The sequence below is a fragment of the Chrysochloris asiatica genome, unplaced genomic scaffold (assembly GCF_000296735.1).
Source record: "Chrysochloris asiatica unplaced genomic scaffold, ChrAsi1.0 scaffold00007, whole genome shotgun sequence".
Classification (NCBI taxonomy): Eukaryota; Metazoa; Chordata; class Mammalia; order Afrosoricida; family Chrysochloridae; genus Chrysochloris; species Chrysochloris asiatica.
This window is the reverse complement of record NW_006408525.1, coordinates 19392660-19407477: the sequence shown is the minus strand read 5'-3', so window position 1 is coordinate 19407477 and position 14818 is coordinate 19392660. Positions and strand designations below refer to the sequence as shown.

At 37.2% G+C, this 14818-nt stretch overlaps 1 protein-coding gene across 1 annotated transcript in view; it reads right to left on the bottom strand.

Annotated features, from left to right (window-relative positions):
• Window positions 1-596: 596 nt before the first annotated feature.
• MBTD1 (mbt domain containing 1) overlaps window positions 597-14818 on the bottom strand; it is a 61686-nt gene continuing 47464 nt past the window's right edge. Inside the window, exons 13-17 of the mRNA XM_006832416.1 lie at window positions 13636-13783; window positions 12902-12984; window positions 10260-10494; window positions 9686-9763; window positions 597-715 (exon numbers count right to left, since the gene is read on the bottom strand). Coding sequence (XP_006832479.1) covers window positions 597-715; window positions 9686-9763; window positions 10260-10494; window positions 12902-12984; window positions 13636-13783 — 663 coding nt within the window. The remainder of the gene's footprint in view (window positions 716-9685; window positions 9764-10259; window positions 10495-12901; window positions 12985-13635; window positions 13784-14818) is intronic.

The following is a 14818-nucleotide window of genomic DNA, read 5'->3' as shown; positions in this document are numbered from 1 at the left end:
ATTAAGAGCAAACATATAAAAGTATCCAGAGTTCTTCCAGTTTCATATAGAACTCCAAATAATTTTTCACAGAATGAAAAACATTTCTGTACAAACATTTAAAATGGGCTGCAATAAAATGCTAACGAGCAGAATAAGTGACCCCTTCCATGATCGATGTGGTGATTAACCCTCCATGTGGGGTTCAGTTGCATATTTCTGCAGCAAAGGAAGCTGGAGATGTGACTGGCCTAACTTCTAAAATTCCAAAGTCTCCCAACAGGTACCAAAAAGGTTCATTTGTAATGACAGTTCATTTGCATTTACAGCTATATCCTTCTTAAATCATTTCCTTCAATCCTGCTACCTAACCTTTATCTTACCAAAAAGTTAGAATTCAGTTCTTGTTAACAATGCACATAAATCCAAACTTGGAAAATATTACAAAATTCTTTCAAAAGCTTCAAATACAACACAAAAATTGTCCATCTTTTATAAATTGAAAAATTTCCTCCCAGACTAAAATAGTTTCCCCACCCACCTGAAAAATCTGGAACTGAAATTTTCTCTGTTTAGCAAAATGTCCCGCTGTACAGTCCTGTGTAAGCCTCCCTGCCTCAGGGCTCTTGTTGGATGTAGAAGTTGGCAGAACCGTTGCTTTCCTGATCAGCTACTCCTTGGAGGAAGTGATAGTCCTCTCCGCTTAGCAGCCCCTCCTTCAACGGCAGTGTCGGCACTGTAGAAGAGAGACACAGCGTGTCGTTAGGTCTTTCTGGGACAGTCACAGTGCCTCTGACCTTCATGTTCCACCAGCCCTATGATGAACAAGACTAGTCATATTAGGAAGTGTCAACAAGTCTTAATAATATTAAGTCTGTACGACTTTAATTTATTCTTAAAATCAGACCTTGAAGTATAAGCATTTAATTGTTAGCGGTAAGGAAATGCCCTGAAAGGGAACAATGCTGCATATTCACTGGCCACCTTTAATGGAATGCTCAAAATAACAGAGCTTATTAATTGGATTATAAAAAGTAGAATTAAGTATTCACTTTTCTGTCATTGTCTATTACGAATAATGACACATTTCTTACCTAGTTCTGAGCTATTGTATTTATTAAGTAGCAATATGATAAATCTGACTTTAGCATAATCTCATCAACCCTAAAGACAGAAATATTTATAGTAAAAAGATTTCCTGAAGGAAAAGAAAAAAATGAGTATTCCTATACTGAAAACTGAAATCATGAAAAGCTAAGTAATTATTTTAATTTAAAAGAAAAAAAAATGTGACCACCAGCAATATGAAAGTCATTGATGGGAACTGGTAACATGACCCATGAGATCACTTAGTAGTAATCACTGCCGTGTTCTTTTTTGATGACTGCTTTTTCATGAAAACAAACACTAGATATAGGCAGTCCTCAATTTACCAATACAGCTTATATTTCCTTTCTATGGAAAATGGTTTTCCATTAAGTGGGGAAAGATTTGTGGATAGCCACAGAAGTGTGTACAATGTAGCTGTAATGCTAGTCAGAATTGTTAGAGCTGGGTTCTTGTGAAGGGTGCATGGGTAAAGATGAAGAGAAAGGAATTTCATCTTCTTTTCTGGGACCCAATGTTGGTCCTAGGAGTCCTGGTGCGGCGCTGTAGGATAAACATGGTTTGAAGAGCAAGGTCAGCGGTTCAAATTCACCAGCCACTCCTCAGAAACCCTATAAAGGATTGCCGTGAGTTGGAACCAACTTGACGGCACTTAACAACGTTGATCCTAGGCAAAAATTTCAGGCCAAGTTTAGCTATGAAATTTCCCTATTATCTTTTATAAACCCCTTTTTACTTGCTAAACAGCTGGGTAGCATAGTGAATTATGAGTTAGGCTGTTAATCTCAAGTTCGAATCTACTACTAGTTGCTCCACAGGAGAAAGAGGCTTTCTGCTCCTATAGACACACCCCTGGAAACCTTATTCAGGAACCTCACTGTGAGTCACCACCGCCACCACTTTTACTTGTTAATGCTCCTCAACCCAGAAGCCTTAGACTGCCCTAAATCAATCACTTCCCTGAAGCCTACTTTATCTCCCGAAGCATTCTTCCCTTTAAAATATTACTTTTCTCATAAAAATGTTCATTCCCTCTTTTGTGCAGATAAGCTCATCTGGTGTTAAGGACAAGTCTCAGTAACTTCTGACCTTTCAGAAAGACTCGGGTTAAAAACAAAACGTAGTAATGTTTAATTACTTGTGTTGTAGAGGATACTCTTTAAAAACCAGGTGAAGTAATCTTGTATGCTATGAGTCCTTGGAATCCAGTCCCACAGTGAGCACTGTGAACCTTCTTTCCCAACTTCTTCAGCACATACAGGTCTGTTAAATCAGAGGTCACAAATTTGCTCCTCCAAACCCTGGACTGTCCCCCATGGTTATTTTAAACTTAGAATAAAATACTCTGAAATGAGAGGAAACTCTGCAAAGTATGGTGGAGTTGGCACCATGAAACTAGCATTGCTGAGTGGTTCTGATGAGCCCCGCCCCCGCCCCACGTTCACCACACCTGCAACCTGTGAGACACACTTGTGCTAGCAGGCCTCACACACTGGGGTAAGCTGCTGGCCCCTGCATGCATCTAACCCCAAATAAGCTCATTTATTTTCTCTTCTCTAGGGATCCTTTTATTATGAGTGGGGAGAAAAGCAGCACATATACGGTATATAGATGGCATACTGCTCATACTGGGTAAAAAAATCAAGTTATGAGGAGAATTAAGAGTCAAGAGTATTTAGATGAGATGTAAACCTTTTTTTTTTTTTTTCATGAAGCAATCACTACTCATTTGCATCATGTGGAACATTAAAATGGTTGTATTTTTAAACTCAAACAGGAAAATACTTCATGCTTTTATTTAGTTATAAAAATTAGTTTTATGATCCTTGGCATCCCATTTATTATTTAAAGAACAGTTTTTTGAGAGAGATCAATTGATTTTTATTTTACTTTGGTACTTATTGTGGAGCTGACTGTGAAAAACTTAATAGCCCAAAGACTGAAAAGTGAATACATTATACACGAACAGTAATAATAGCCAAATAATTCCCAAATCAGATTGCTGACACATAAAGCAAAGAAGACTGTGCATTTCTTCCTTTATTTAAAAGCTACTTAGTATAAAACTGCTTTTATGGTAAACAATAAATTGCATGACAGTTATCCTTCAAATCTAACCAACATGCATTAGCAAAGTGTTTGGGACATTATAACGATGCCATAAAAATAAACAAAAGAAAAAGAAAACAATACACAAGTTTCATTAAAGGTGCAGTACCCACAATAAAAGGTTGATTAAAACAGTATCTTGTTATATGATGATCAGATGGCTAAATGAGTGAGAAAAGAATTACTGTACTTCAAAAGATTAGAACATTTCCATTCAAACCAATGTTTCGTAAAAATCAAATACAAGTTGAGATTCTAAAACATACCCTGAAACTCGTTGCATTTATTGCTAACAACAAATCTCTCTGGATTATACTTCTAAGTCATGTTGAAATATGGAAATGATGCATTTAAAATAAAATCACTAAAGATACAGGTGAAAGATTCACTCAGATGTGGAATGTTTTAATATGCATTTTAGTTGTTTTCATGGAACCTAAAAGTAAAACCTGCCTTATATAGCCACACTTTTCATCTCTCCTTTACAGGTCAAATTCTCAATGAATGACAGATGAGACAGAATAGAGTCTGTGGTGGAATGTCACCTATACAAGTCCCGTTTCTTAGCTTTCTTTTTTAAAAGGGAGTCACTTGGTTGACTCTAATTACTAATATTTTAGGAGATAAGTCAACCAGAATAATATTTTCCCAGTTAGGAAGCCCATAAAAAAAGCAACTTTCTCAACAATTACGCTAACCATAGCTTTCAGACAGTTAAGGTGGCAATGTAACCTCTGTGTAGTTTTCCCAAAATAAGATCACACAAAGTCTTACAAATGTGCACCGAGCTCCAAAGACACAGCAGACACTGGAGAAGAGGAAGTCACTAGGTGGCCACATGATTCCCACTCCGTACATTATTCTAAGTTCTTGGACTGCCAATCCCCGAAGCCAACTTTTGTATTCAGTGAATCAGTAACTTCTCACAAAATGTACCACACCACACCTCCAAAATTAGTCTAAAGTTTACAGAAAATGAACCCAAAATCCAATAAAAACTCATTCAAAACAAATAAATAAATTAATAAATAAAGTGAATGCTCTTAAGACTTAGGTTTCTCCATTAAAGAGCAGATAACAACTGGCTTTCCAGACTTATTCTTCATATAAAAAAGGTATTGTAATTTTCTTTAAATTAAAGGGTATATGAACGGTCTTCACAAAAACAAGATGGGAAGGATAAGAATGACCTAATAAACTGTTAGGAAGGTAGAAGCTAAGTAATACCCCTAAAATGCAGCCCCCACCCCACAACAAAAGGCTAATGATAATTTCAGGTACAAAAATATAAGCAAATGCTGAGAAGAACACAGAACAAAATACTAAGTCCCATCTAAGGCTTTCAACACACAAAAGCCATTTTAATGATTATATAAATGATTAAGTTGAAAAGCAGTGATTAGGATATGGCAGAATATATGCCAAGTAAGATACAAATAACTCTGGCTTTGATGCTATTGGTTCTGTACACAGTTTGAATTTCATCAAACTCAAGTGAGATCTTTTTGATAGTCTATGATGACACCACACTTATTTTTAGCAATTACCAAGGGCATAACATTCACAAGCTTCCCTAAAATTGACTACTTGGATGAACCAATTAAATGCCATCTACCTGAAAGTAGCCACTTTCATATATGAAATTATGAAACAATGTCACTCACATTTAATACCAAAATTATACAGGTATCAAATTTCCAAGTCCACGTTGTTCAATTAAGATCTTAGTAATGTTACTACCTGAACCAAATACACACAGGAATTCAGAACACATTCTTCCAATCTAGGAGAGACTATGGAATGCTATGAACCTTTGGTCAAACAAAGCCTCCTCTTTGGGTGTGATTCATCAGACCAATCCTAGTGACACGTTTCCCCCCTAGGTCAAGAACACAGTGGAATTCCATGATGCAAAATGGTTGATCATTTTAATGAAACCATGAAACATTCCTTCCAAGTTGTCTCATACTTCCATAAATGGAACCTGTAGCTTTACCCTAATTTGAAGCTTAGAAGTGGTTGGATACAAAATAAAAGTCCTTCCCTGATGATTCGGCTAGTGACGTGACTATCAAGGACTAGTGAAAATGAATTTTTTAGTTAAAAGAAAAAGACAAATTTAATGAGTCAGCATCTGTCATGCCAGACCATGCTTCGTCTCCCCCCACCCTGCCCAGCACTTTCACCCTCTGTAGTACCTGAGGTGCTGATGTGACTAGTTACCTGTTTTGAGGCTGGGACTGAACTCCCGGCTAGTGCTGGGAGGTGGGAGGGCCTCCGGGGCTGTCTGTGCTGGAAGGGTTCGATATGGAGGAGGAGTCAACTCTTCGTCACCAGAGAAGCTCCTCCGCACCTCACCTGTCATGGGCAGGCTCGACAAACTGACAGGCTTCTTCCCAACTGGCATCTTCCTCTCTAAATATCAAGTCAGACTAAAGTAAGCTTTTACTTACATGCGTGGTAAGAAAAGTGCATTATATAACTAGGAAAGGTTGTGTTGCATAGGACACTCTGAAAAGAGAACCAACTATGCAGGGTTTGTTATTTCTGAAAAGGTGTGTGTGTGTGTGTGTGTGTGTGTGTGTGAGTGTGTGTGTGTGAGAGAGAGCGAGAGAGTGAATGAGTGAGTGAGTGATAGGGGAGATTATCTTCTCTGAAAGGCTATTATCCTGGTCCCAACTCACAAACAATTTACGAAAAAACAAGGCAAAATGAACTACCGAGGGCATTAAGTATGGACAACGGCTAATTTTGTTCACGAAAATACTGCAGACTCAGCTTGAGGGGTAAAGAACCCAATGGGCAAGAGAGTCTCAAAACCCTAACTTTTAGGATATCAGTCACTATCCACATAAGCCACAACACTGGCCTTCAAGATTACTGGTTCACCAGTTTAAATGTATTAGCAGGGTAGCAGGACTTTACTGATATGTAATGTACTCAACTCACTTAATTTTCGGTTTGTAATATATTTTTTTCAAAAACACATACCGCCATTCATATTTTATGTACGATCCCCAAGAGTTATGTCAGAACTCTGTGTTGTATGTGTGGGTGTGCTATTTACATATGCTCATTATTTGTAAAACTTATAAAAAAATATGTAATTCTTAATCTGAAAAGCACTTCAAAAATTTAAAATTTGGTACTTAAGTTTCTAAGCAATCAAATTTCTTTTAAAGCAAATGTTGCGAACTCTTTGACTACAATTTCATAAACTAACCTAAGACTTCAATGCTTTCACCAACAAAAAAACACTCTGTACTTTTCAACAATCCTATCCAAATACTGAACCACCAAGCACACTGCACTAAGCAGGCTGAAAGCTGAAGAATACTTAGCCTCTGTGACTAAAAGTTGTCTATTACCTTCCAGAGTATAGAATAATTAAGGGTAATCTAGACTAACAGCACCTCTCAGTAAAATGGTCTGGAGGCTAATTTATCCCTGAGAACACCAACTCTCAACTGCCAGAGCCAATTCATGCAGCAACTACTTAAGACCTTTCCTAATGTGCCGCACAAGGAGACTCTCCAACATTCTATCACCCACAGTACAGTAAACTATGTACAAAACCAGTGCTGATTTTCCTGCTCTACAATGAGTACACCTTGAGAAACAGGATTCTGTGATTAGATACACAGCTTTGTGGGCTAATGCACTAGACCACAACGTCAGCTTAGTTTGAACCAGCTGCTCCTTCAACACCCTATACACAGGGCTGCTATGAGTCAGAACTGACCTGACAGCACTTTACAACAACAATATAGACAATAATCAGTATGGTCTTCTTGGCAGAACATCACTCTTGTTGTCACATTCTTGAATTAATAGCCATTCCTTTAGAGCATAAGCACAACTCATTAGGAAACAAACTAGAGCAATGAAACCAACAACTGTTTATTTCTGTAAGAAATGAGCAAGAAACCAAAACAATGGATAGATAATTTTAAGTAGAAAATGACCAGAGAACTCTGATATGAACTATAAGAGCCAAAATACAACAATCTGCAGACAAAAGCAAGCGTAATGCTTATGACCCATCTGTCTGCACTAGACGACAGGTTTCTGTGAGTAACATTTCTAATAAACTGCGTACTGAGTAATAGAAACCTTAAAAAGAACAGATACCACCTTTATAACTAGGATGGCTTCTTTGCATATAAGACAATTCCTTATCCTCAACACCAAAATTCAACACTTTTTTTCAGAGAACTTTTGTAACAAAACCTGCCCTTATTTGGTAGTATTCTTTATAATCTTTATTTGACCCATTTCATGCAAATGTTTATCTACACTGTGTTTCAAAAAACATCCCAGAGTCTGCAAGGGGGTTGCAAAACATATGCTGTATATACTACATTTACTTTCAAAAATCCAAAAAAATTCTCAATTCTAAAACACATCTGGCCCCAAGGGTTTTGAATGACGGATTGTGGGTATATAGTTCTTTTCCTTTCTATATCCAATGTACTATTTAAAGGCATCAAAGATGACATCATAATATTAAGAGATATTAAGATGTCATAAAGAACATGCTAAATGCATTTTTCCATCTAATCTAGAGATCTAGTAATGATAACTACTGCTAAAATTTAGAGTACTTAATACGATACTTCATGAATTATTTCAAAATCATTAAATCCATAAACTAGACAGGAACCCTGAAGGAGTCACACTGAGCAAGGCCTGTGAGAACTGGGCACAGACTCGGAAATCAGGTCTCACAGTTACGGAGGAGCATAAAGCAGTAATTAATTCTTCTATGTCTTAGTAAGATTCTGAGATCTGTCTTGTTTAATAGCAAGTCAAGAGATTAGCTGCCCTGTCATCCAAGCCTTACAGAAAATTTAGACATATTTGCTATTGTTAGTTCACTGATAAAGTCATTTGAATTCTTCCTCTTACTTCCAGATAAGCAGGGTATTTTGAATCTGCCTGGTCTGACAATGCTCTCTAAGGTTCTTAAGTGTCAGACCTCGCATGTGCTAAGTGTCAGATCTGGCAAGCAACTGGTGGGTAAAACAGTTCTGGGACTATGTGAGGATTAGGCCTGTAATATAAAAGGGCAAGAGAGAGGCTTGTAGGTTTTATCATTGCTGTGAAATTGACTTGGATTTCAGGCTTGTTTTCCAAACATCACTGCCATTTCCCACTTAAAAAAAAATTATAAACAAATGCTCATAAACAGTAAAGAGGAAAATAAGCTAACAGTGTTTTTTCTTTTGTTCCCTGGTTGTTAATGAGACAGATTATCACTTATAGGACAAGTCAGCTGGAAAAATACACTTTAGTTCTTTGGGTTTTTTTCCACAGTAAATTATTCAGTATCTTTTGTTTTTAAAATATTTGTTTTAATGCTCAAAGGAACTTAAAAAAAAAGAAAATTCACATTTAATTGCATCAAAATTTCCTTGAAGTAGGCAGTGTTCTTTTCATTTCACAAATCAAGCATGAAGTCCTAAGACTACACAGTGCTAACTGGAAGAGACAGGATTGAGCAGTAGCTCCATTGGTACTCCCACTGTGGCTTCATTCAACAGCAGAATCCAAGGCCTGTCTGGGCTCCTCCACATTCTAGCCCTAAATTCACTTTATTATTTACCTTTTTATTGCGAGTCAGAGTTGACAGAGCAAATTGGTTTTCCATTCAAAAATTCAAATACATTTTGATATGTGACACTTGTATTTTCATTTCTAAAATCATCTTTAAATAAAAAAGTCTTGTATCAATAAAATATTCTATGACAAATTTCATGAGGAGAAAAACCTGTGGCTTTGTAAGGTTGAGAAACATCTTAAAGAATAAAACACAGCTATAAACATATTTAATATAACTTTGGCTATTAACGCCAATATTCATTCATTGTAAGGTAAAATATATAAAGAAAGCTTAGAAAAATTTGCTGAAGTCTTTGTTAGCTAGCAACCCGGGTTTCTTAAAAATATCATTCTAGAAAAAGAGATGTAGTGTATAGAAAAGATGTATTATTAGGCTCCAACAAGTCTTTTGTATGCATTAAGTTATCTGTTTTTAATAAATAGAATAATAAAAATGGTTAGCTTTTGGTGGTGGTTTTCAGGTGCCGGCAAGTCAATTACAAATCACAGTGATGCCATGCTCAACAGAAAAAAACACTGGCCCGTCCTGCATCCTTCTCCCAAATGCTGTTATGCCTGAGCACATTGCTGCTGCCCCTGGACCTTTGGTAGGTTTACATATTACTTCAAGACTCATTCATAAGTTCTACTTTTGACCATGAAGGTAAAAACTTCTTACCAAGGTACTCATTTTCCTGTAAATCAAAGCATGGGTGTTTCTCATTATTGAAAAGGTTTGCCTTTTACGGCATACTGCACCTTTAAGCATACAGAACGTACAGCCATCACTTCTAACAAGGGATATCATTTTCTGTGCAAGAAAGAATACCATGTGACCCCAACTGGTTAATAATTAGGAAATATATGTAAACACCATGTGGTGACCCACTTTTCTTATGTCCTTTGTATTGCTGGGACTTAGCCTTTTTCTTCTGTTTTGATGAACCTGATTGGCTTTCTCTTGATGCTGCAAAATAAAAGAAAAAAATGGTACCAGATCACTGCTTAGCACTGCAGATACAACTTAGATGAACTATCTTAACCAAAACCATTATGCTAATTAAGGTACAAGAAGCTTTGAAAATATGGGTTCATATTCCTCTAAATTATAAACCTCAACACCAGACAAATTCCACTATTTACACAAGCATTTATTATATAAAATACAATTTCAGCCTTTAATTTTATACTCAATAAAATAACAAATTGTTAAACCTGGCGAATGCTGCTACTATTGTGCCTTTAATAGTCATTATGTAACTGACTATTAAGTTCAGTCTGTCATGCATGGTATACATGGTCTGATTCTGTGATGTTGAGTCTAGTCTTAATATCTTACCTGGCAACCAATCAGACTTAGGTATATTCTTGTCCTGTGAGCTCACAAGATGACTTATGTGAGATAGTCCTCTGGAGAACTGCTGACTTTTATAAAAGGACACCTTTTCTGTATACCAACTTACACTGTGATGCAGGAGGCTGTAGCTGATATCCAGTTAATTGACACCACCCTACAGGATAGAGGTCAGGGGACTCACAGTCTACCCACTGATCATACTCTTCTTCCCATCCATCAAAATGTATCCGCAAGAGACGATGAATAATTCGAGTTACTGTGGCTACGCATATTAGTCGTGGCTCCATGAGATCTACAGCTTCCAATTTCATTCCGACACGAAATCCGTGATTTGGAACATCCTGCATGGAGAAGTAAAACATAAACACCAGTCAGAAGAACAACACACAACTCCACTATCACTAAAAAAAGCAAAAAGTAGAAGAAGCAACACAGCCGAATATCACATATTAAATAAGACATCTCAAACAATTATTTAACAATTGAAATATATTGTAAAAGTGAAGCACGTAACACTTAGGTAGAAAATGATTAATTTCTATTTTACTCAGACTGTAAAAATAAAACAGTTTGCAAACAAGCTTCAATTCTTAAGAAACACTTATATTTACTGGTATATGAGAGATAAGTCCAAAAGCATTGATACCAGGGCTCCAATTCATACCATGTACAAGCTGATTTCAAACAAACACATCTAAACATATCTCTGTGGATCAGTGGATAGCTGCAGACAAGTTTTCTCAGTAATGCTATTTGCTGCCCTCAAGTTGGTTCCAACTCACAGCAACTCTATCAACAACAGAAACACTGCCCAGTCCTGTGCCAGCCTCACAGTTATGTTTTGAGCTCATTGTTGCTGCCACTGTGCCAATCCATCTCATTGGGGGGTCTACTTCTTTCTTGTTGACCCTCTACTTTACCAAGCATGCGGTCCTTATCCATGAACTGGTCCCTTCTGATAATACGAGAAATGAAGTTTCGCTATCCTTGCTTCTAAGGAGAATTCGGGCTGCAATTCTTCCTAGACAGATTTGTTTCTTCTTCTGGCCACCCTGGTACTTTCCCAACATCATAATTCAAATGCACTGCTTTTTCTCCAGGGTTTCTTATTCGCTGTCCAACTTTCACATGCATATGTTGTTGTTATGTGCCATCGAGTCGGGTCCGACCCATAGCGACCCTGTACAGGGTTTCCGAGGGTATAAATCTTTACGGGAGTAGAAAGCCTCATCTTTCTCCCGCGGAGCGGCTGGTAGTTTCGAACCGCTGACCTTAAGGTTCGCAGCCCGATTCGTAACCACTACTCTACCAGAGCTCCTTTCACATGCATATGAAAATCCATCAATTTACCCCTTTGGTATCCATAAAAGTCGCCATACCCTTCTGAGATGATTTCTGTATGTTGAGTATAACTGGTCCATGAGAGTCTCTTGGAATCCACTGTTTTGTTTGGACCTTTTTTTATGGAAGGTGCCCTAATGAGACTTGCGTCTTAAAACACAAATGTGTTTCCGAGAAGCTGGGTTATATGAAGAAGAATGTAGCATCAGGATTGGTAAAGAAAATGAAAATCCTCAGAAATGGACCAGTAAATGACATGATGAACAGAGAAAAGATTGCTTGGATCCACAATCAGTGCTAATGAAAACAGCAGTCAAGAAATCAAAGGCAAAATCTGCCCGAGACTTCTTTAAAGTGTTTATAAGAGCAAAGAGATCAGTTTGAGAACTAAGGTGCACCTGGCTGGCCCAAGCCATGGTATTTATTTTCAGTAGCCTCACATATGTGGATCCCAGCAATCTTTTCTCTGTTCATCATGTCATTTACTGGTCCATTTCTGAGGATTTTCCTTTTCTTTACCAATCCTGATGCTACATTCTTCTTCATATAACCCAGCTTCTCGGAAACACATTTGTGTTTTAAGACGCAAGTCTCATTAGGGTACCTTCCATAAAAAAAGGTCCAAACAAAACAGTGGATTCCAAGAGACTCTCATGGACCAGTTATGCTCAACATACAGAAATCATCTCAGAAGGGTATGGCGACTTTTATGGATACCAAAAGGGTAAATTGATGGATTTTCTCAAAGGACACAGGACAATCACAAGAACTTATTATGAAGAAGTTTTCAGAAAATGGAAAACTTCACTGGTGAGACAAAGGTCAGGGAAGTTTTGCAGTGGTTAAGTTTTTTTCTTTTCATTATGACAATGCGCACCTGTTCATAGGTTGGTGGTTTAAGCTCACCAGACGCTCCTTGGAAACCCTATACAGGGTTGCTATGAGTCAGCACTTAGCAACAACAAATAAGGATCTTATAGGAAACTACCCTATGTACCCTACAGCCCTGATCTTGCCTTTTCAGACTTCTTTTTGTTCCCCAAACTCAAAAGACATTAAAAAGGAACAAGCTTTGAGTTCCTTGAGGATGCCAAAACTGTCCTTTTGGTGTGGTGTAAATTGAAAAGCAGAGAATTCTACAGGGAAGGGTTAGTGAGATGGAAACATTGCCTTCAGAAGCATATAGATCCAGATAGAGGATTTGTTGAGAATCAATAGCCTCATATCTGATATTTCTGTTAATAAAGGTTTCTATAATTTCATAGCAATTGTTTTTTGCTTAGCCTTGTATATTTTATTCATATCAAGTTATAAGAAATTCTAGTATAAAACAAGATGTTTTGCTTAACTTGCATTTGTGAGGCACTTAAAAAATAGACCATTATTATCGCTGCCATGTGAATTTACCTTATTAAATAGTTTCACTGGTGCTGCAATGGAGCCAGTTTCCCTGAGGTAGTCAAACCATTTGAAAGGAAGTTTTGTGTAACCTGAAAAATATAATAGTTTTAAGTATCACATCTTTTAAAATTAGCATAATATGAAAACAACGGGGAATGACTCAGTACCCACAAAACTCTCAAGATTGTAGGTTAGATGGTAGATTTCTAACTGAAATTCCAATACAGCAGGTACAATACTTGCCTCATGTTTCATGGACTTATTTCCTTTTCTAGGTACTTAGTACTTTACTTACTTACTTTTGTCTCCTGAACTCTCAGGCAAAAGTGACTCTCTTTTCTTCTGTCTACTCAGAAACTGGTTTGCTTTTTCAATTCTTGGCTTAGAATAGTTGGTCATTTAACATTTTTCTTGTTTCTCAAGGAAGAAAATAATATTGTTTTTATAGACTTTGGGTTTAACTGTTGCCTCTCTTAAGTCTCAGGTATGTATCAAAATTTGAAAACAGTCACTGGTTAGGCCATGACAGCTATTTAAACTAAGATAGACTTTCTCTTAAAAAGCCACATGGTAACATGGATGGAAATTTGCTTATTCTCAGTGAAATATTTTATTAAAAAGTTTATGTATGAAACAGTAAGCTAGATGAATACATGCTCAGGAAAAATTCACATAGCAAGAAATCTAGGGCTGTGTTAAATGCCATTAACAGATACTTTATGAGAAAAAAAATGCAGTACCTCTAGGTGGAGTAAGTTCAATCATATTAATTTCACAGAAACCAACAGGGAAAATAGAAGGAGAGGTTGCATGATAACAGAACCAGTCAGATCCGTCTGCTGCTTCTGAGCCGTCAATCCCAATCATTAGGAATCCATCAGCGAGCACCTTTTAAAGACAATCTCAAGTTTTTAAACATTCTAGAAGACATGAAAATCTATTACATGAGTGTTTCCTAAAAGGAAAAAAAAAAATGCTTCTTTACCTTTGTTGGATTAAGTTAAACTAATTGAAACGTAAATGAAAAGCTCTGTAAATTCTAGTGAGTACCAGGAACAAAAGGAAGAAGTCAGAGATCTGGGAAAAGCAGCTTCTGGAGTGGCCCCTTTGCTAATGACTACAGTGGTCTACGGCTGTGACATGAGAACAGGTTGGTGGCTTTCCCACAACCTCATCTCAGCTAGGACTAGAAGCCTTACACACCACTAATACCTTTACTCTTCTCGTGTTAATTTTCCACACACAAGAGGAAGTTTGTCCAACTTCTCCAACACAGGTAGCTTGTACTTTCCAATAGGATGCAACTTTGTAATACATAAATATTTTGTGAGATCTATTCCTCACCTTACTTTCACAAACCAGTTATACACAACTGATGTTTGTGGTTTAAAAAAATTATTACTATTATGGTTGTCAAATGGTTTTCTAATACTGTCGTTCATTCTACTGTAAGCACATGCTACTCTCTCTACTTTTCCATTTATTTATATCACTGCAGACTTACAGCTTCTATTTTTTTCAGTAAGTTATAACCATATTTGTCCCAAATCCTCTTTTGACTTGTCCCCACAATTCTCTGAGCACTTCCTTACTTCTGGGCGAAGTCCTCGGGCCACCATAACCAAAAGAGTAAGCAGGAGCATAGTCAAGAGAGAAACAGTGAGAACTGGTACAGACACAGAAAGCAGCAGAGACGCACTGAAGATGCTCTTGACAGATGGCGAGAATACCACAAAGGTTGGATATTGGATACCTTTTCGGCTCTTCTACCTGTACAGCTGTCAGCTGTCCATTGTATCCTTCTTTAGCACTATCCTAAGTGAATTTCTGTTCTTATAAAAGTAAAAGACCATGACTAGTATATTCAGTTCAATTTGTTTGGTGGGTATTGTATGTGAACCACTTATTATATCTTCAATGGGG